Here is a 23603-nt window from a genome sequence, read left to right on the forward strand (position 1 = left end):
TGCCTGCTATCTGGGGACCACTGGAAGGCTGTCCTTTCTGAATAATTTTTGCAGATGACTGAAATATTGCAGTATTTGGCGTGTAATTGGCAAATGAATTTCAATATAGACAAGTGTGAGGTGTTACATTTTGGTTGGAAATATCAGCAGGCCACATACTGCTTGGATATTGAGTCTAAATGGGGTAGAGGAGCAAAGGGATCGCGCGGTACAGATACACACATCACTAAAAGTAACGATGCAGGTTAATAAAGCCATTAAAAAAAGCAAACCAAGCCTTGGGGTTCATTTCTAGAGGGATAGAATTGAAAAGCAGAAAAGTTATGTTAAACTTGTAATGAACCTTGCTTAGACCACACTAACATCTGGGGACTTGTGCCAAAATTGGGAGAGCTGTCCCACAGACTAGTCAAGCAACAGCCTGACATAGCCATACTCACAGAATCACACCTTTCAGCCAACGTCCCAAACTCTTCCATCACCATCCCTGGGTAAGTCCTGGCCCACCGGCAGGACAGGCCCACCAGAGGTGGCGGTACAGTGATATACAGTCAGGAGGGAGTGGCCCTTAGAGTCCTCAACATTGACTCTGGACCCCGTGAAATCTCATGGCATCAGGTCAAACATGGGCAAGGAAACCTCCTGCTGATTACCACCTACCGTCTTCCCCCAGCTGATGAATCAGTCCTCCTCCATGTTGAACACCACTTGGAGGAAGCACTGAGGGTAGCAAGGGCACAAAATGTACTCTGGGTGGGGACTTCAATGTCCATCACCGAGAGTGGCTCGGTAGCACCACTACTGACCGAACTGGCCAAGTTCTGAAGGCCATAGCTGCAAGATTGGGCCTGTGGCAGGTGGTGAGCAAACCAACACGAGGGAAAAACTTACTTGACCTCGTCCTCACCAATCTACCTGTCGCAAATGCATCTGTCCATGACAGTAATGGTAGGAATGACCACCGCATAATTCTCGTGGAGACGAAGTCCCGTCTTCGCACTGAGGATACCTTCCAACGTGTTGTGTGGCACTACCACCGTGCTAAATGGGATAGATTCAGAACAGATCTAGCAGCTCAAAACTGGGCATCCATGAGGCGCTGTGGGCCATCAGCCGCAGCAGAATTGTATTCCAGCACAATCTGTAACCTCATGGCCCAGCATATTCCTCACACAACCATAACCAACAAGCCTGGGGATCAACCCTGGTTCAATGAGGAGTGTAGAAGAGCATGCGAGGAGCAGCACCAGGCGTACCTAAAAATGAGGTGCCAACCTGGTGAAGCTACAACTCAGGACTACATGCATGCTAAACAGCGGAAGCAACATGTTATAGACAGATTCCACAACCAACGGATCAGATCAAAGCTCTGCAGTCCTGCCACATCCAGTCGTGAATGGTGGTGGACAATTAAACAACTACCAGGAGGAGGAGGCTCTGTAAACATCCCCATCCTCAATGATGGCAGAGTCCAGCACGTTTGAACATAAGAACATAAGAAAATAAGAACTAGGAGCAGGAGTAGGCCAATCGGCCCCTCGAGCCTGCTCCGCCATTCAATAAGATCATGGCTGATCTGATCCTAACCTCAAATCTAAATTCATGTCCAATTTCCTGCCCGCTCCCCGTAACCCCTAATTCCCTTTACTTCTAGGAAACTGTCTATTTCTGTTTTAAATTAATTTAATGATGTAGCTTCCACAGCTTCCTGGGGCAGCAAATTCCACAGACCCACCACCCTCTGAGTGAAGAAGTTTCTCCTCATCTCAGTTTTGAAAGAGCAGCCCCTTATTCTAAGATTATGCCCCCTAGTTCTAGTTTCACCCATCCTTGGGAACATCCTTACCGCATCCACCCGATCAAGCCCCTTCACAATCTTATATGTTTCAATAAGATCGCCTCTCATTTTTCTGAACTCCAATGAGTAGAGTCCCAATCTACTCAACCTCTCCTCATATGTCCACCCCCTCATCCCCGGGATTAACCGAGTGAACCTTCTTTGTACTGCCTCGAGAGCAAGTATGTCTTTTCTTAAGTATGAACACCAAAACTGTATGCAGTATTCCAGGTGCGGTCTCACCAATACCCTATATAACTGCAGCAATACCTCCCTGTTTTTATATTCTATCCCCCTAGCAATAAACGCCAACATTCCGTTGGCCTTCTTGATCACCTGCTGCACCTGCAAACTAACTTTTTGATTTTCTTGCACGAGGACCCCCAGATCCCTTTGTACTGCAGTACTTTCCAGTTGCTCGCCATTAAGATAATAACTTGCTCTCCGATTTTTCCTGCCATAGTGCATAACCTCACATTTTCCAATATTGTATTGCATCTGCCAAATCTCCGCCCACACACCCAGCCTGTCTATATCCCCTTGTAGGTTTTTTATGTCCTCCTCACTCTCTACTTTCCCTCCCATCTTTGTATCATCTGCAAACTTTGATATGTTACACTCGGTCCCCTCCTCCAAATCGTTAATATAGATTGTAAAGAGTTGGGGACTCAGCACCGACCCCTGCGGAACACCACTGGCTACAGGTTGCCAGTCCGAGAATGTACCATTTATCCCAACTCTCTGCTTCCTGTTAGATAACCAATCCTCCACCCATGCCAGAATATTACCCCCAATCCAGTGATTCTTTATCTTGAGCAATAATCTTTTATGTGGCACCTTGTCGAATGCCTTCTGGAAGTCCAAATACACTACGTCCACTGGTTCCCCTTTATCCACCCTGTACGTTATATCCTCAAAGAACTCAAGCAAATTTGTCAGACATGACTTCCCCTTCGTAAAGCCATGCTGACTTTGTCCTATTAAATTATGTTTATCCAAATGTTCCGCTACTGTCTCCTTAATAATAGACTCCAAAATTTTACGCACCACAGATGTTAAGCTAACTGGTCTATAATTTCCAGCCTTCTGCCTACTACCCTTTTTAAATAAGGGTGTTACATTGGCAGTTTTCCAATCTGCCGGGATCTTTGCCGAGTCCAGAGAATTTTGGAAAATTATTACCAAAGCATCCACAATCCCTACTGCCACTTCCGTCAAGACCCTAGGATGTAAGCCATCAGGTCCAGGGGATTTATCCGCCTTGAGTCCCATTAATTTACTGAGTACCAATTCCTTAGTGATTTTAATCGTATTTAGCTCCTCCCCCCCGCAACCATCTTCAGCCAGAAGTGCCGAGTGGATGATCCATCTCGGCCTCCTCCCAATATCCCCACCATCACAGAAGCCAGTCTTCAGCCAATTCGATTCACTCCACGTGATATCAACAAATGGCTGAGTGCACTGGATACAGCAAAGGCTATGGGCTCCGACAACATCCTGGCTGTAGTGCTGAAGTCTTGCGCTCCAGAACTAGCTGCGCCTCTAGCCAAGCTGTTCCAGTACAGCTACAACACTGGCATCTACCCGACAATGTGGAAAATTGCCCAGGTATGTCCTGTCCACAAAAAGCAGGACAAATCCAATCTGGCCAATTACCGCCCCATCAGTCTACTCTCAATCATCAGCAAAGTGATGGAAGGTGTCATCGACAGTGCTATCAAGTGGCACTTACTCACCAATAACTTGCTCACCGATGCTCAGTTTGAGTTCCGCCAGGACCACTCGGCTCCAGACCTCATTACAGCCTTGGTCCAAACATGGACAAAAGAGCTGAATTCCAGAGGTGAGGTGAGAGTGACTGCCCTTGACATCAAGGCAGCATTTGACCGAGTGTGGCACTAAGGAGCCCTAGTAAAATTGAAGTCAATGGGAATCAGGGGGAAAACTCTCCAGTGGCTAGAGTCATACCTAGCACAAAGGAAGATGGTAGTGGTTGTTGGAGGCCAATCATCTCAGCCCAGGACATTGTTGCAGGAGTTCCTCAGGGCAGTGTCCTAGGCCCAACCATCTTCAGCTTCTTCATCAATGACCTTCCCTCCATCATAAGGTCAGAAATGGGGATGTTCGCTGATGATTGCACAGTGTTCAGCTCCATTCACAACCCCTCAAATAATGAAGCAGTCCGAGCCTGCATGCAGGAAGACCTGGACAACATCCAGACTTGTGCTGATAAATGGCAAGTAACATTCGCGCCAGATAAGTGCCAGGCAATGACCATCTCCAACAAGAGAGAGTCTAACCACCTCCCCTTGACATTCAACGGCATTACCATTGCCGAATCCCCCACCATCAACATCCTGGGGGTCACCATTGACCAGAAACTTAACTGGACCAGCCATATAAATACTGTGGCTACAAGAGCAGGTCAGAGGCTGGGTATTCTGCAGCGAGTGACTCACCTCCTGACTCCCCAAAGCCTTTCCACCATCTACAAGGCACAAGTCAGGAGTGTGATGGAATAATCTCCACTTGCCTCGTTGAGTGCAGCTCCAACAACACTCAAGGACACCATCCAGGACAAAGCAGCCCACTTGATTGGCACCCCATCCACCACCCTAAACATTCACTCCCTTCACCACCGGCGCACTGTGGCTGCAGTGCGTACCATCCACAGGATGCACTGCAGCATCTTGCCAAGGCTTCTTCGACAGCACCTCCCAAACCCGCGACCTCAACCACCTAGAAGGACAAGAGCAGCAGGCACATGGGAACAACACCACCTGCACGTTCCCCTCCAAGTCACACACCATCCCGACTTGGAAATATATCTCCGTTCCTTCGTCATCGCTGGGTCAAAATCCTGGAACTCCCTTCTTAACAGCACTGTGGGAGAACCTTCACCTCATGGACTGCAGCGATTCAAGAAGGCGGCTCACCACCACCTTCTCAAGGGCAATTTGGGATGGGCAATAAGTGCTGGCCTTGCCAGCGACGCCCACATCCCATGAACGAATAAAAAAAAAACCCTTAACCTTCTAAACTCAAGGAAATACAAGCCAAATTTATTCAACCTCTTCTCATAATTGAAACTTTTCCACCCTGGTATCATTCTGGTGAATCTGCGCAGTACCTCTTCCAAGGCCATTATATCTTTCCTATGGTTCAGTGCGGAAAACTGAACACAGTACTCCAGATGGGATCTGACCAAAGCTCTGTACAACTCAAGCATCACTTCCTCACTTTTGAGATAAGGGCCAATATTCCATTAGCCTTTTTGATTACTTTTTGTACCTGTGCACTAGCTTTTAGTGATTTGTGTACATGGACACCTAAAACCTTTGCTCCCCCACAGCTCCTAGTCTCTCACCATTAAGAAAATATTCTGATTGCCTTTCCCAGATCCAAGATGGATAAATTCACACTTTCCCACATTGAACTCCATCTGCAATTTTTTTTGCCCACTGTGTAAATGGATACAAAGTATCCATTTAACAAGTCTGCCATTTCCTTTTTGCCCATTATAGTCTTGCCTGCATTTGTTTTTAATGAGCCCACATTCCCCTTTACCACTCTCTTTCTCTTAATATTTTTATTAAAACTTTTGCTGTTAGCTTTGATATACCTTGCAAGTTTTTTTTATATTCCCTTTTTGTACTTCTTATTGTTTTCTTTGTATCCCTTTGTTTATTTTTATAGCTTTCCAGCACGGCACGAGGTTGATGGGCCGAATGGCCTCCTTCTGTGCTGTTACCATTCTATGATTCTATGATTCCCAGTCTGCTGGATTTTCATTTTTTCTTGTATTTGTGTAAGCCTTTTCTTTTAGCTTGATAGTGTGTCTTACCTCATTTGTTGACCATGGTTGCTTAACTACACAAGTGGAGCCTTTGCCTTTTTGGGGCATGTACTGGTTTCGCATCGTACCAAATATTTCTTTGAATACTTCTCACTGTTTGTCTATGGGTTTACCCATTAACAGTTAAATCCAGTTTACTGGTATCACGTAATCATTACTCCTGAATTTAATTCAACTTTGCTTTTCCTCTTTTTGAAATTGATGATATTCTGCATAATGGGATTTGGCTTGTCACCTTGGTTGCTCATTGATTATGTGGGTTGTTTTCTATATTCTAAGGTTTCTCACAACATAGCTTATGTGAAAATATTGCTCATATACATTGGGAACTCCATAACATTTTTTAGTGAGGACTAAGAGGATAACTAAGGAAAGAGTCGGGTCTATTAGAGACCAAAAAGGTAACCTATGTGTGGAGGCAGAAGGCGTAGGTATGGTTCTTAGTGAAATACTTTGCGTCTGTCTTCACAAAAGAGAGGGACGATGCAGACATTGTAGTTAAGGAGGAGGAGTGTGAAATATTGGCTGGGATAAATATAGTGAGAGAGGAAATATTTAGGGGTTTAGCATCTTTGAAAGTAGATAAATCACCAGGCCCGGATGAAATGTATCCCAGGCTGTTAAGAGAAGCAAGGGAGGAAATAGCAGAGGCTCCGACCATCATTTTCCAAACCTCTCTGGCTACAGGCATGGTACTGGAGGACTGCTAACGTTGTACCATTGTTTAAAAAGGGAGAAAGGGATAGACTGAGTAATTACAACCCAGTCAGTCTAACCTCGGTGGTGGGCACATTATTGGAAAAAATTCAGTATTAATCGTCATTTAATCAAGGACAGTCAGCATGGATTTGATAAGGGAAGATCGTGTCTGACTAAATGGATTGAATTTTTTGAGGCGGCAACAAGGAGGGTCGATGAGAGAAGAGCATTTGACGTGGTCTACATGGATTTTAGCAAGGTTTTTAACAAGGTCCCACATGGCAGACTGGTCAGAAAAGTAAAAGACCATGGGATCCAAGGGAACGTGACAAATTGGATCCAAAATTGGCTCAATGGCAGGAAACAAAGGGTAATGGTTGACAAGTGTTTTTGTGACTGGAAGGCTGATTCCAGTGGGGTTCCGCAAGGCTCAGTATTAGCTCCCTTGCTTTTCATGATATATATGAATGATTTAGACTTAAATGTAGGGGGCATGATTAAGAAGTTTGCAGATGATATAAAAATTGGCTGTGTGGTTGATAGTGAGGAAGAAAGCTGTAGACTGCAGGAAGATATCAATGGACTGGTCAGGTGGGCAGAAAAGTGGCAAATGGAATTCAATCCAGAGAAGTGTGAGGTAATGCATTTGGGGAGTGCAAACAAGGCAAGGGAGTAAACAATAAATGGTTGGATACTGAGAAGTGTAGAGGAACAGAAGGAGCTTGGAGTGCATGTCCACAGATCCCTGAAGGTAGCAGGACAGGTAGATAAGGTAGTTAAGAAGATATACGGGATACTTTCCTTTATTAGTCAAGGCATAGAATATAAGAGCAGGGAGGTTATGCTGGAACTGTATAAAACAGTAGTTAGGCCAAAGCTAGAGTACTGTGTACAGTTCTGGTCACCGCATTACAGGAAAGATGTGATCGCACTAGAGAAGGTACAGAGGAGATTTATGAGGATGTTGCCAGGATTGGAGAATTTTAGCTATGAGGAAAGATTGAATAGGCTGTGGTTGTTTTCTTTCGAACAGAGGAGGCTAAGGGGAGATTTAATTGAGGTGTACAAAATTATAAGGGGCCTAGATAGAGTGGATAGGAAGGACCAATTTCCCTTATCAGAGAGGTCAATAACCAGGGTGCATAGATTTAAATTAATTGGGAGAAGGATTAGAGGGGAGTCTAATCCTTCACCCAGAGGTTGGTAGGTGTCTGGAACTCACTGCCTGAAAGGGTGGTAGAGGAAGAAACCCTCATTGCATTTAAGAAGTACTTGGATATGCATTTGAAGTGTCATAACCTAGAAGGCTATGGACCAATAGCTGGAAAATGGGATTAAACTGGATAGCTCTTTTTCGGCTGGCACAGACATGATGGGCCGAATGGCCTCCTTCTGTGCTGTAAATTTCTATGATTCTATTACATGTATTCTATTTATCCAAGTTATTCCACCCTAACACACTGTTCTGGTCTCTCTGAGCTGTGTACTGATTGCAGACAAGAATGTAGCTAAGCAAGCACTCCCAGCCCCCCTCCCCATCCCAATATCGTTCCTCAGCTAGACAATAGGAAATGCATGCAATTGGCATGATGACTACCCTCCCCCTTCAACCCTGAGAAAGGATATAGCCTTTGCTCAGTGTTTCCCTACAGCTGCACGGAGGAGACTGGTAACCCTCTGGTGTGGTGGAACTGCAGAGTCGGTTTTCCTTTTCCCTGCACCTAAGGACTTGCCATTTCCCATTGCAGGCAAGAGAAAAATTGAGCGGAGACCCATTACACCTGATCTCTGCCCCCATTGTATTGCCCTGGAGTTCCTGGGACTTCCCTGGTGGACATAACTTGGTTTGTGCCTGTAGTGGACACAGGCGGGAGAGAATGTTCTTGTCATCCAGCTCATTTTCCGGTGATTCCAACCTGTTGGGCATGCCAGCAAAGAGACGCCTGAAGAACCTGGCACATGGGCCTATCCCCAGAACACCGTGGACTGGAGAGTCCGGGCCCTGGGTGGGGAGGGAGGTGAGGGGGAGTGGCAAATTAAAAATGTTGCAGGCAAGTACTAGGACCTTGATTTTACCTCCCCAGGATGATCAGAAGCACTCCATGCTCTGATCTCAGTAGCTCTGAGTGCAACTGCAGGCCTGTGAGGCTTACAGTTACTCTCATTTCCTTCGATGCACAGCTCAGCCAGGGTTAGGCCTGTGTCTGGTGGTCCCCTGGGCCTTGCAAATGGCCTGGTTGTGGGGGTGGGAAATCATGGACAGTTGCTTACCCCTCAGGTGCAGTGCACCTTAAGTGCACTGTGCCTCACAAGTGCCCAGTGGACACTCTAAAAGGAAAATGTACCATGAGTGAATTTAAATCTGTATCCCACCAATCAGTAACATTGTGCTTTAAAACACCAATATGCTGTGTACTCACGCCGCCTTTCTCGATGTTTCTGAGCATTTTCTCATGAGAAAGCTGATATTATACATGCTGATTGTAATCAATGTGACTCTAAAAGTCCACGGCTGCACTTGTTGGGGAGTGAAGGAGTGGTATAAACAATTGTGCCACTCCGTGTAGGACTGAACAAATAGTTTTGCTGTGTTGAAGAAGCCCCTTCATTTGCTTGGATTATTGTTTCTTTGGAAATGTAGCATGGACTGTGAATTTAACTTGATACGGTTAATGTTACGAACTGTTATTGCTATGTGTACTATCTGAAAAATGGAAATATTTACAAAATAAGTGACAACCAAGAGTATCTCTTATGCTGGAGTTGGTATGTCTGACCATGTGCCTAATGAGAACAGAAAGGCACAGCTCCAGAAATACTTGAAGTTCTACAATTGGGAAATCCAGGGGTCATGACTGAAGGAGGCCAGACATAGGCCACGTGGCAACAGCTGGTACAACTAGCAATCTGCACAGGGAGCTAATTATGACCACAGAGCAAGTCTCTGCCTACTGTTGACTCATTTCCTTCTTGCAAAATATTTATCATTCACATGGGGCAAGGGGGAGGAAATCAGCCCTATTTATCTTAAATTCAGAATGAAACTAGTCGTAATGAGTAAGATGCTGTTGCTCCCAGAATTCTTCTCTGTTCCCAGTGGAGCATCAGACCACAGACTGGAGGTCTGGCAGAAGCTCCCTTTCAAATCAAACTAACTCTCCAACAGTTTCAATCATTGCACTTTTGGCAGGTACTGAAAACTCATGTCAGAGTATTAGCATTTTTTGTTTTGACCTCCCCTTCTGTACCAATGAATGGAAGGTTCTAGTGTTTGCTGCAACTGCAGAACAGAAAATCACATGACATTTTTAAAATGCTCCCTTTGCCACCAGATGAGGACACCTGGGTAAGGACATTAAACATCTGTTTCCATTTTGCTTAGGAGGAATGCCAAATGTGTGAGCTGTTACAGAAATAGCAACCTTCCATTACACAGACTGTTAGTTCTGGATTACTGTCAGCTCGCCTTCATGTTTTTTTTGTTGGATTATTGGCTTCTCTAGAGTTCTGCCACACAGTAGGAAAAATTATTCTTGCGACAGCCGGACTTCTGGAGAAAAAGAAATGATTCGCTGGAATAGACCCATTGCTGTCGTTATGATACCCATGCCTCGCTAACATGTTTCAGAGGAACAAAATAAATAAATCAGGCAGAATAGCTGGGTCAGGAGCACAGGTGGTTGAGTAATATAGTAATGTAATAACCTGTGGCGTGCAAGAAACACTTGTGTCAGCTTGTCAGAAGAAAATATACTTCAGTTAAATGATAGCCTGCGCAATGTAACTCAAAAATAATTTTAATAGAATTGCATCCACAGTCTGCACTTGTAGATGTTTACTGGAACTAAAAGCAGAACTATATTGTCAAATTTTAAATTTTTATTTGGAGGGGGGGGAACCAAATGAAATCATTGTAAAATAGAGATTCAACTGAGTGAGAAACCAAAGCAATAATAATATCCCACAGCAAACTATTTCTGCAATACTACTCATTCATTCATCTAAGTCATTGCTTTGTGCATTTTTTAGACAATTACTTCATCTCTCTTAGAATTATTTCCATATTGAGTATACAACAACATTTTTAATGAACATACTGAATGTACTCTGGTCAAGAAAAGGCCATCAGGCCCATAAATGCTTGCCTCACTCCTTCCAGAACTCATTGCCAAACTCAGCCCTCCCCCCACCCACCCCCTCCCGACCTCCTCCTGGGAGAGGCAAAAGAAAACAGGGATCCATAGTGAATGCAGGAAACCTGTGTCAAAAATTCCTGTCCACCCCTCAAAGGCAATGACAAGTCCCAGGCAGCCCCAAACTATTGGGTACTATCCAAAATCTTACCTTCCTTCTGTCACGATACCAAAGTTTTCCAAAAATGCGTTAAACATCTTCCTGAAAGATCGCAAGGAGTCATTCCTCAATACCACCTCCAGAATGCTATTCCACAGGTCTGATAAAAATAAAACTTCCTGGCTCCACAAAAATACTACGGGCCTGGGCTCGCCCCACTCGGCTTTGCCTTCTCTTCCAGAACCTACCAGCTGGCCGGCTTGGCATCAGAGCCAGCTGAAATTCGTCAGACCGCGATCGGCGAGTTGCATCAGAGCACCTGTTTGGTGCCCACAACTCATCACTTTTATTCAAAAGAGCCCAAGGCTGAATTTGGCTTGGTAACACCAAGTTTAGATTTTAGAAACCTGTAGATTATTAGGGAAGGAAAGACTGAAGGAGATAACTAGTTCCATAGTTTTCAGGCACAAGGAAAAGAATGAGTTACAGCTACTGGACCATATCTCTCAGGTGTTGCAGGAAATGTGCCTCCTGTCAATTGAGTGACAGAAAGACAGTGGTTTTGGACGTCACAGAGAAACGTATGAGCCGTTCACTCATTCCGCCTGTTGGAGATTCATAAGACAAGCAGCTGAGTGAAGGACGGAAAAAGCAAGACACAAAAATATTTGATAAAGGTCAATAATGTACTTGTCCTGGTGTGATACACTTACTTACTCTGTCTTTCTTTGTTCTTCCAGTTGTCCAGAGAATGGACATGGTGTCCGAAGGAATGGAAACATCACAAAAAAGTTACACAGAAAAACTAACTGCAGTCGAGATTGACCTGAAGAAATTAGGTAAACTCTACAACATTTTTTGTGCCAGAAAGAAAAATAAATTGAACATTCATGAATCAATTGTAGCAAATGATATTCCAGCATCAAAATTAACTGATGCCGAGAAATTACTGTTTGCAATATTAACATGCAAATACTGACTGAGTACAAAAAAAAAGTACACTGACTTTCCTTTACCTACTTATCTGAACAGATGTGTTAAGGTATTTAAAAGAGTCCTAGTGGAAAGGATAAATAGGGCGATGCATAAGGTTTTAAACTAGCAAGATGTGGGGAGGGATCTGGTAGCAATAACAATACCTTAAAGATAAAAGAAACAGGAGATGAGTATAAAGGTCAAACCAAAGTAAGGAATAAAGATAACATAAACAGTCAAAGAACAAATACAGTTATAAAACATAAGTATAAAAGGACTGTTAAAAATAAGGTAAAAGGGACAACTATTAAAGACTAGTTAAACTGCCTGTACAGCAATGTACACTGCATCCAAAATAAAACAGGGGCACTGGAGGCAATAATCTGTGGTGAGGAACCAGATGTAGGAATAAATGAAACATGGCTACATAAAGAACAGGACTGGCAACTAAATATTGTAGGATATCACATAATCAGAAAGGATAGGGAAGGAAGCAGGGGGTGAAGTAGCTGTTCTAATTAGAGATAATATAATGGCAGTAGAAAAAAGGGAAATAACTAACAGATGGATAGAAACAGAATCCATATGGATTGAAATAAAAGATAAGGTGGGATCAATCACGCTAATAGGGGTATAGTACAGACCATGTAATAGTGGAAAGGAGGTGGAGGAAGAAATATGTAAGAAAATATGTGAAATGGATAAAGGACATAGAATAATAATCATGGGAGATTTTAACTATCCCCAAATAAACTGGCAAGACAAAGTAGGTAAAGCGGTACAGGCAATAGAGTTTTTACAGTGTGTGCAGGACTCCTTTTTTACCCAGTATGTAAAAAGCCCAACATGAGAGGAAACACTGCTGGATCTATTAATGGGAAATGAACCAGAACAGATAAGAAAAGTAAGCTTACGGGAACATCTAGGCAATAGCGACCACAATATAATAAGATTTAAGACAAAGATTGAGAAGGACATAAGTAAGACAAAGACCAAAGTAATAAATTGGAAAAAGCTGATTTTCAGGGGATAAGAATGGAACTAGGAAAAATAAACTGGAAAAATTTACTGATAACAAAGAAAAAGAACGGCAGTGGGAAACATTTAAAACGGTGATCAAAACAGTTCAGGAGAAATATATCCCACTAAAAAGCAAGAAGAAACTGGCCAGTAATGACACACCATGGATGAATAAAAGAAATAAGAGCAAAATTGAAACAAAAGAAAAAGGCATACACTAAGTATGTAGACAACAAAGGAGAGGATGATAAATTGAATACAAAAAGATTAGGAAAGAAGTTTAAAAAACAATTAGGAAGGCAAAGAGAAAGTACAAAATTAAATTAGCAAGATATATAAAAAGAAATAGTAAAGTATTCTACAGACACATAAATAACGAAAGAAAAATCAGGATAGGGACAGGGCCACTAAGGGATACATATGATAAACTCACTGGTAATGGCAGCGAAATGGCAGAAATACTAAATAATTTGCCTCAGTTTTTATCAGGGAGACTAACATGGTGGGCATGACATTAGAAGAAGAGATCAAAAAAGATATAAAGACATTTAAGATAGAAAGCGGGAGATAATTGATAAACTAATCAAACTTAGAGAGGATAAAACTTCTGGCCCAGATGGATTGCATCCGCGCATATTAAAAGAAGTTAGGGAAGAGATAGCAGAGGCACTATTACATATATGTAAAAATCCATTAGAAAAGGGAATAGTGCCAGAGGACTAGTGGACAACTAATGTGATTCCTGTACTTAAAAGGGAGATAGAACAAGTCCAGGGAACTATAGACCAATTAGCTTAATGTCAGTGGTAGGAAAGATAATGGAATCCTTACTCAAAGGATTAGTAGAAAAACATCTAGAAACTGAAAATATAATCAAGAATAGTCAGCACTGTGGGAGAACCTTCACCACATGGATTGCAGCGGCTCAAGAAGGCAGCTCAGCCCCACCTTCTCAACGGCAATTAGGGATGGGCAATAAATGCTGGCCTCGCCAGCGACGCCCACATCCCATGAACGTATAAAAAAAAGCACAGATTTCAAAAGGGAAAGTCATGCTTGACCAACCTTATTGAACTCCTTGAAGAAGTAACAGAAGGGTAATGTAGTAGATATTTGGATTTTCAAAAGGCCTTCGATAAGGTACCGTATTGTAGACTCATGACTAAGATCAGAGCATGCGGAGTCAGGGGACAAGTAGCAGAATGGATAGCAAGCTGGCTACGAAGCAGAAAACAGAGAGCAGGGGTTAAAGGTAGTTACTCAGACTGGCAAAAGGTGGAAAGTGGTGTTCTGCAAGGATCGGTGCTGGGACCACTGTTGTTCACCATTTACATAAAATGATTTGGACTCAGGAATCAGAAGTACAATTTCAAAATTTGGGGATGACACCAAATTGGGGTGTAGTTAATACCGAGGAGGACTGTGATAAAATACAGGATATCATTAATAAACTTGCAGAATGGGCATGTAATTGGCAAATTAATTTCAATATAGGTAAGTGTGAGGGGGTACATTTTGGTAGGAAGAATAAAGGGACCACATATTGCTTGGATAATAAGAGTCTAAATGGAGTAGAGGAGCAGAGGGATCTGGGGGTACAGATACACAAATCGCTAAAAGTAGTGACACAGGTTAATAAGGCCATGAAAAAAGCAAACGAAGCACTGGGATTCATTTCTAGAGGGATAGAATTGAAAAGCAGAGAAGTTATGTTAAACTTGTATTGAACCTTGGTTAGACTACACTTGGAGTACTGTGAACAGTTCTGGTCTCCATATTATAAAAAGGATATAGAAGCATTGGAGAGGATGGTACCAGAACTGGGAGGTTATACCTGTCAGGAAAGATTGAGCAGGCTGGTGCTCTTTTTTCTAGAAAAGAGAAGACTGAGGGGTGACTTGATAAAGGTATTTAAGATTATGAAAAGGTTTGATAGGGTAGACGTAAAGAAGATGTTTCCATTTGCAGGGAAGACCAGAATTAGGGGTCATAAATATAAGATAGTCACCAATAAATCCAATAGGGAATTCAAGAGAAACTTCTTTGCCAGAGAGTGGTTAGACTATGGAACTCACTACCACAAGGAGTAGCTGAGGCGACTCGTATAGATGCATTTAAGGGGAAACTAGATAAACACATGAGGGAGAAAGGAATAGAAGGATATGCTGATGGGGTTAGATAAAGTAGAGGAGGAGGAGGCTTGTGTGGAGCATAAATACCGGCATGGACCTGTGGGGCTGAATGGCCTGCTTCTGTGCAGTACTTTTTATGTAATTCGATGTAATTCTATGAAATGGATTTATGCACCTGTTAAAATTGTAAACAAAGAATTGTCATACAAAGATATTAAGCGTTCGTATGTTAATATCACATACGAAGTAAAGGGAATTAGGGGTTATGGGGAGCGGGCAGGAAATTGGACATGAAGCTGAGTTCGGATCGGTCAATGCCCTGTGGGTGGCGGAGAGGGCCCAGGGGCTATGTGGCCGGGTCCTGCTCCGACTTCTTGTGTTCTTTAGATTTGTGGTTGGGATCAGATCAGCCATGATCTTATTGAATGGCGGAGCAGGCTCGAGGGGCCGATTGGCCTACTCCTGCTCCAATTTCTTATGTTCTTATGTTCTTAGTAATTTCTATGGTTAAAGATCTGTTCTACAACAAAATAATGGATATCCAGAATTGTTTCGATTTTCACAACCCACCTAGCTTCAGGTTTAAGTGGCACAATTCTAGTATTCTTTTGCTTTCTCTCTGGAGACTGATAAAAAGCACAAGATAGAGGATAGTGATAGAATTCAGGAGGATGTAGACAGGCTGGTGGCATGGGCGGACACGTGGCAGATGAAATTTAATGCACAAAAATGTGAAGTGCTACATTTCGGTAGGAAGAAGGAGGAGAGGCAATATAAACTAGAGGGCACAACTCTAAAAGGGGTACAGGAACAGAGAGATCTGTGGGTATATGTTCACAAATTGTTGGAGGTGGCAAGGCAGGTTGAGAAAATGGTTAAAAAAGCATATGGGATCCTGGGCTTTATAAATAGAGGCATAGAGTACAAAAGTAAGGACGTCATGATGAACCTTTATAAAACACTGGTTCGGCCACAACTGGAGTATTGTGTCCAGTTCCGGGTACCGCACTTTAGGAAAGATGTGAAGGCCTTAGAGAGGGTGCAGAAGATATTTACTAGAATGATTCCAGGGATGAGGGACTTTACTTATGTGGATAGACTGGAGAAGCTGGGGTTGTTCTCCTTGGAACAGAGACGGTTGCGAGTAGATTTGATAGAGGTATTCAAAATCATGAAGAGTCTAGACGGAGTAGATAGAGAGAAAGTGTTCCCATTGTTGGAAGAGTCAAGGACCAGAGGACATAGATTTAAAGTGATTGGCAAAAGAACCAAAGGTGAAATGAGGAAAAACTTTTTTACACAGCGAGTGGTTAGGATCTGGAATGCACTGCCCGAGGGGGTGGTGGAAGCAGATTCAATCATGGCCTTCAAAAGGGAACTGGATAAGTACTTGAAAGGAAAAAAATTGCAGGGCTACAGGGATAGGGCGAGGGAGTGGGGCTACCTGAATTGCTCTTGCATAGAGCTGGCCTGGACTCAATGGACCAATTGGCCTCCTTCCGTGCTGTGACCTTTCTATGAGTCTATGATTCTATTTTGTGGAAGCAGGGCTATCCCAAAGCCCATGGCACCAGTGAAAGCCCTGTATTAAAATTATGGGAAGAGAGGGGGAAGAATTTCTGAAATGTGTTCAAGAGAACTTCCCTGATCAGTATGTTTCCAGCCCAACGAGGAAGGAGACTTTGCTGGATCTGGTTCAGTGGAATGTGGTGGATCAAATGGAGCAAGTGTTAGTAGGGGAATATTTAGGGAACAGTAATCATGGTATCATAAGGTTTAGATTAGCGATGGAAAACGATAAGGAGCAATCTAGAGTAAAAATACTTAATTGGAGGAAGGCCAATTTAAGTGGGTTGAGAACGGATCTAGCCCGGGTAAATTGGAATCAAAGATTGGCAGGCAAAACTGTAATTGAACAATGGGCGGCCTTTAAAGAGGAGATGGTTCAGGTACAGTCTTGGTACATTCCCACGAGGAGGAAAGGTAGGGCAACTAAAGCCAGAGCTCCCTAGATTATTAAAGAGATAGAGAGTAAGATGAAGCAGAAAAATGGGGTGTATCACAGATGTCAGGTTGATAATACAAGTGAGAACCAGGCTGAATATAGAAAGTTCAGAGGGGAAGTGAAAAAGGAAGTAAGAGGGGCAAAGAGAGAAAATGAGAATAGACTGGCAGCTAAAATAAAAGGGAATCCAAAAGTCTTCTATAGGCATATAAATAGTAAATGGGTAGTAAGAGGTGGGATGGGGCCAATTAGGGACCAAAATTGGCTCATGGAGACCGAGGGCATGGCTGAATACTAAATGATTACTTTGCATCTGTCTTTACCAAGGAAGAAGAAGTCACAGTCAAAGAGGAGGTAGTTGAGATACTGGATGGGCTAAAAATTGACAAAGAGATGGTACTAGAAAGGCTGGCTGTTCTTAAAGTAGATAAGTCACCAGGTCCGGGTGGGATGCATCCTAGGTTACTAAGGGTAGAAATTGCAGAGGTACTGGCCATAATCTTCCAAACATCCTTAGATACAGGAGTGCTGCTAGAGGAATGGAGAATGGGAAATGCTATGCCCTTATTTCAAAAAAGGTGTAAGGATAAACCCAGCAACTACAGGATAGTCAGTGTAACCTCAGTAGTTGGGAAGCTTTTAGAAACGATAATCCAGGACAAATTTAACAGTCACTTGGACAAGTGTGGATTAATTAAGGAAAGCCAGCACGGATTTGTTAAAGGCAAATCATGTTTAACTAACTTGATTGAGTTTTTTGATGCGGTAACAGAGGGGGTTGATGAGGGCAATGCGGTTGATGCGGTATATATGGTCTTCCAAAAGGCATTTGATAAAGTGACACATAATAGGCTTGTCAGCAAAGTTGAAGCCCGTGTAATGAAAGGGGCTGTGGCAGCATGGATCTGAAATTGGCTAAGTGACAGGAAACAGAGAGTAGTGGTGAATGGTTGTTTTTTGGACTGGAGGAAGGTATACAATGGTGTTCCCCAGGGGTTGGTACTAGGACCACTGCTTTTCTTGATATATTAATGACTTAGACTTGGGTGTATAGGGCACAATTTCAAAATTTGCAGATGGACACAAAGCTTGGAAATGTAGTGAACAGTGAGGAGGATAGTGATAGACTTCAAGAGGACATAGACAGGCTGGTGGAATGGGCAGACACGTGGCAGATGAAATTTAAAGCAGAAAAGTGCGAAGTGATACATTTTGGTAGGAAGAACAAGGAGAGGAAATATAAACTGAAGGTTACAATTCTAAAAGGGTGCAGGAGCAGAAAGACCTGGGTGATATGTGCCCAGGTCGTTGAAGGTGGCAGAGCAGGTTGAGAAATCGGTTAAAAAAGCATACGGGTTAGAGGCATAGAGTACAAAAGCAAGGAGGTTATGATGAACCTTTATAAAACACTGGTGCAGCCACAACACAATTATGTCCAATTCTGGGTACTGCACTTTAGGAAGGATGTGAAGGCCTTCGAGAGGATGCAGAAAAGATTTACTCGAATGGTTCCAGAGATAAGGGTCTATGTGGATAGACTGGAGAAGCTGGGGTTGTTCTCCTTAGAGCAGAGAAGGTTGAGAGGAGTTTTGATAGAAGTGTTCAAAATCATGAAGGGTCTAGACAGAGTAGATAGAGAGAAACTGTTCCCATTGGCGGAAGGGTCGAGAACCAGAGGAGACAGATTTAAGGTGATTGGCAAAAGAACCAAAGGTGACATGAGGAAAAGCTTTTTTACGCAGCGAATGGTTATGATCTGGAATGGGGAGGGGGAGGGGGGAGGAGAACTAAAGCCAGCACAATGCAGGACGAGGGAGTCAGATCCAGCAGTAAGCAGGACCAGGAGCAGGTGGGCTGAGGCTGAGTGGGGGTGACAGAAATTGCGAGATTTCTCCATCCCCTCCACACTACCCCCATTAACCAGCAATTCTTTTCTAAAGCATTTACATGTTACGAGTAGATGATAACACTATAAGAACTTTTTAAAAAAAAATTGTGGTTCACAGCTTAGTGCTGGAATTGGCAAAGAGTACTGGAGCAGAGGTGGAGGTGGGGCTGAGAACCCTCCAGGATTGCCCTGGAGTCACCAGGAATTAAAGACACTGTTGCGAGCAACCCAGGAGAAAAATCATAGTGCAATAAAAAATTGTGTTTTTAAAAATAAAGTCTTTGAACACTTTGGTTATTAGTAATAAAATATGTGTGATGGGAAAATAAAAGGCTGTTTGACTGTCAGTCAAATATCATCCAATCAGATAATGAAGAATCTACTTGCTTTCTGATTGGCGTGGGATGGCGGTGCGCCACAAGTATGGACGTGTTGGACGACCAGTGGCGGGAGTGTGGGGGCGGGGCAATTGGAGGCAGGAGGTCATGTGATAGCACTTCTAGGAATACATCCACCATAGGTGGAGGCCACAAAGAAAGATGTGGATGGGGCTGGCACTGGGGTCCAGGGCAGAGCAGTGGCGGCAAAGAGCAGCAGGATGGGGGGTGGCGACCTAAGGAAAGATGTGGGTCAGGGCCAGCAACAAGTTCACGAAGAAAGGTCCTGATCGGTGTTGGGATCTGGGTTGTGGCAGTGACTCAGAAAGAGAAATGGGAAGGGAGCGTAGGCTGAGTGGCAGGCCACAATAAAGATGCAGGTTGGGGTCAGAATCAGCGCCGGGGTCTGAGTCAGGGCTGCAGGTGTTAAGAGGAGCAGGACAGAGAGAGCGGCCTTGTGACAAGCTGGCAAAGAATAGTATAGTTCGGATCTGGAGCCACAAAGAAAGATGTGGGTCAGAGGCAGCATTGGGGTCCAAGATGGGGCAGCTGCTGGGAAAAGGAGTGGGGATGAGGTGGAGGCTGAGAAAGGTATGGGTCAGGGCAGTAGCTGGGACTGGGACCATGTCGAGTTGAAGTAGGATTCTGTGGTGAGGTGCCAGGGTCTGCCTGGGAGGATGAGAAGAGGGGGGAAAGCAGACCTTGAAAGAAGCCAGAGGCAGGGCATTCACTGGGTTTTTGGTGTGCTTGCAAGGATCCAGATGGGGAGACCAATTACATGCACAATGATGCCACCTACTGTTGGGAGACTGCAAAGTAAGCAATGGTGAGGATAAAAACATTTCTATGCGTTTTAAGCATCATTGATAATTGAGGTGTAGTTGGTCATTTACAGACATTGGCAGACATTACTTATGTATTTTTTTCCCTCTTAAATTTTTGTGCTCATCAAGATGAGTGCTGGGAATGGAACATTGTTGTTAGTATCAATCACTTCCAGGTCAGGTAGAGCACAACCAGATACAGAATACAGCTCCATTTACTCTGCCCCAATAACATGCCTCAGCCCCAGAATATCCCCACTGAATCGGTGTGACAATTTTCCATTTCCTACACCAACCATCCTCTGGCCTGTCTAAGAGAGGTTGTCAATTAGTGCCAAATTAGGGACAATTTTGTTATTTATATCTTTGCCCACTTGCAATTGGATTGAGACTGCCTAAACTAATTTCACATCAGATCTTTCTAGCCAGCAGACAGAAGAGACTTTAGGGGTTAAATTGGATAAGGCCAATTATCGGGCGTAGGTAGCGCAATCCGCTACTAATCCGTGCCCGTTGGTCCTTGTGCAGGCAGTACGTGAACTTCGTGCTGCCTGCTAATTAGCATGATATATCCGAGCAGCCAGTGCTACCCGCGCTGCTGAAAGACTGCATGGAGAATCAGGACGCCCGAAATGAGGTGTGGCCAGCGCATGTCATCGGCAGCCTGCACCTCTTAAAGGTGCAGGTGCACATTTTAAATGGCGCATGCACAGTCCACTGGGACGAGGGAGAGATGGCCAGAAGGATGGCGGGACCAGTGCGAGAGCGGGCCCCACGCTTCTCTGACGATGCACTGGAGGCCCCGGTGGAAGGGGTGGACAAAAGGATGACCAACATGTACCCGCAGGGTGGAGGAGAGCCTCCAGACTCCAGCTCCGCAGGCATTGGGAGGCTATGGGCTAGGAAGTGAACATCAGGAGCTTGGCACCATGCACATGGGTGTAGTGCCAAAAGAAGTTCAGCGCTTTGACACGAGTGGTCAAGGTGAGTGAACAGAAGTGTCAAATGGCACATCCTACCAACTGCACCACTGCTCCACGCATCACACCCCCCCCGAGACCCACCCACCAACAAACACTGCCCATCCATACGCAATGCTGCACTCGGCATGCTGCCTCTCACCCACACACAGTATCACACTTGCAGGCCACACAACCACCACTCACAGGTCACACACACTGGCAGCTATTCAACCATGACAGGCACTTCACCCATACACCTTGCAGGAGACTCACTGACACACTGTCCTCTGTCTTGAAGGAGAAGATGGCGCATAACAGCCGGCAGCAGGAGAGACCTACGTGTCCTCACCCCCTTGGAGGAGACTGTGCTTCAGATCATTGGGCGGGCCGTTGGTGCACCTGTGACCATGCTGGAGGTCCCGATGAAGGGGGTCTCTGCATATCTAATGCTCCTTCTCATGTCCCACATTGCCCTCCTCCCATAATCTTTTCTGACTCACGTGCTGCAGATGCTGTCGGCATGCATGTCTTACATGCTTCTCTGCCCGCTACACAACTCAACCCGCCTCCCTTTGTCATTGCAGATACCCAAAAACACATGGCGGCATCGCCATGGAAGATGAGGAGGAGGAGGACACTGAAGCCACACCGTCACTCGATCTGACACTTGCATCCACCACCTCAGAGACTGACATTGCACGTCCTTTAGAGGCTAGGTTAGAGGAGGGATCCACATGGTGAGACACCGAGCACAAGTGCGCAGGAGCCTGGACGGAGGGAACGGATACCACAGGTGCCAGCTCGCCGGAGGGCGAGGTCACTCACCAGTTCTGCTGCAGAGGAGTCAGATGAGGACTTCAATGGGCCAGGCTACAGAAGAAGGCTGATGGACGTACACCACCAAATGCTTGGTGCACTAGAAAGCCTGCCAGAAAGCCTGCGCACAATGAGAAGGGGCATGGAGGAGTCCAGCTCGAACTTGGCACAGGGCTTTGGAGCTCATCCTTTCCCAAATGGAACAGGTGGTCACCTCCATCAGCACACCTGTGGAACCCACCATGATGCAGCGTCTGATGACTGATGTCACAGCTTCCATTGCAGCACAAACAGCTGCCATTGCAGCACAGACTGATGTGATGAAGTGTCTGTAAGCTATGGTTGAAGCTCAGACTGCTGCAATGGAAGCTCAGACTGCTGCTGTCATGGCTCTGGATACCACAGTGGAATGGGACTCCCAGGGCATCACAGCACTCCAGCAATCCGTTCTCCAGCTGATCACCAGGAGTGCTGAGGCGTCGCCCCGTGCGAGTGGCAGTGGTGCTATGGCAGTCGAACCTGCTGTCCTCTCTCAGGACGACAGCATTCCTGCTTCCATCCCTGCCACTCCGCCAGTTACCTTGCTGTTGCCTGTCAGCCAGCCAGGCCAGACTGCTGCAGCCCATGCCGAGATAGTGCAGTCTGAAGCCGGGCCCTCCCGCCCAGAGCTGCTCGAGGTCATCCTCCAAGGCCATCTGCACACTCCTCCATTGAAGGCCAACAGCCTTCCACCACCCATGCTCCAGCCACTGGGGATGCAGCTCGTAGAAGCACTAGGAAAGCTAAAGGCACACGAACAACAGGCACTAAGGGAATGCACAAGGGTGAATAGTTCTGTTTGCATAATTTAATTTGTTAATTGATAAATGTGACTTTGAATTTGCATTTGGTGGTGGTTTTGATTTGTGCGATGGTCATGTGGGAGCAGACAGATGGGGAGTGTAGGACTGTTGATGAGTTGGGGGATGTTGTTCACATTATTGATAGCGGGCACAGAGCAAGCGAGCACACAGAGCCCTTGCAGACACGGCTTTTGTTCGCTGTTGCAACCTTGTGTCTTCCTCCTCCGGCTCCTCCCCCTCCTTCTCCTCATCCTCTACCTCCTCCTCCTCCACTTCTGGCTCAGGGTCTTCTCCGATCACCAGTGGCAAGGGCTGGTCCCTCATGATGGGAGTTTGTGCAGCATGCAGCATACCACCATGAATCTTCCCACCTGCTCAGTGGAGTACAGCAGGGCTCCTCTAGAATGGTCCAGGCAGCGGAAGCGTTGTTTCAGGAGGACAATGGTGTGGCAGCATGGCTCTCATTGTAGGTCTGCTCTGTATGTGTGCATGGGTTCCTGACCAGAGTCATGAGCCACGGTGTGAGGGATAGCCCTTGTCGCCCAGTATCCAGCCTTTGACCTACCGAGCTGGGTGAAAGATAGCTGGTTTGTTGGACTGCCACATAACGAAGGTGTCGTGACTGCTCCCAGAGTAGCGGGCACGACCGCCATGATTTGATGCGTGTGGTCGCTCACCAGCTGCACGATCAGGGAGTGGAAGCCCTTTCGGTTGACAAAGACGGCCGAGTTGATATGCGGGGCACGCAGGGCAATGTGCGTGCAGTCAATGACACCCTGCATGGGGGAGCCAAAAATGCGAGCGACGCCCCATGCTCGCTCATTCTGCTCGTCTCTTTCAAGAGGAAACGTAATGAACATGTTCCTCATCTCGTACAGTGCGTCTCTGACCTCCCTTATACAGCAGTGCACTGCATACTGCAAGATGTTGCACATGTCGCCAGCAAAGGCCTAAAATGATCCTGAGCCGTAGAAGTTCAGCGCCACAGTGACCTTCACAGCCACAGGCAATGCTGTCCTTGCCCTGCTCTGAGGCTGCAGTTGTGGCTGTAGCAGTTGACAGATCTCTGTCACGGTC

The 23603-nt window shown here is 45.1% G+C and overlaps 1 protein-coding gene across 3 annotated transcripts in view; it reads left to right on the top strand.

Annotated features, from left to right (window-relative positions):
• colec12 (collectin sub-family member 12) overlaps positions 1 to 23603 on the top strand; it is a 204747-nt gene that overhangs the window by 158976 nt on the left and 22168 nt on the right. For all 3 annotated transcript variants that reach the window (XM_067979738.1, XM_067979739.1, XM_067979740.1), the window contains one exon: positions 11426 to 11524. In XM_067979738.1, the coding sequence (XP_067835839.1) occupies positions 11426 to 11524 (99 nt within the window). The remainder of the gene's footprint in view (positions 1 to 11425; positions 11525 to 23603) is intronic.

The sequence above is a fragment of the Heptranchias perlo genome, chromosome 3, assembly GCF_035084215.1.
Source record: "Heptranchias perlo isolate sHepPer1 chromosome 3, sHepPer1.hap1, whole genome shotgun sequence".
NCBI lineage: Eukaryota > Metazoa > Chordata > Chondrichthyes > Hexanchiformes > Hexanchidae > Heptranchias > Heptranchias perlo.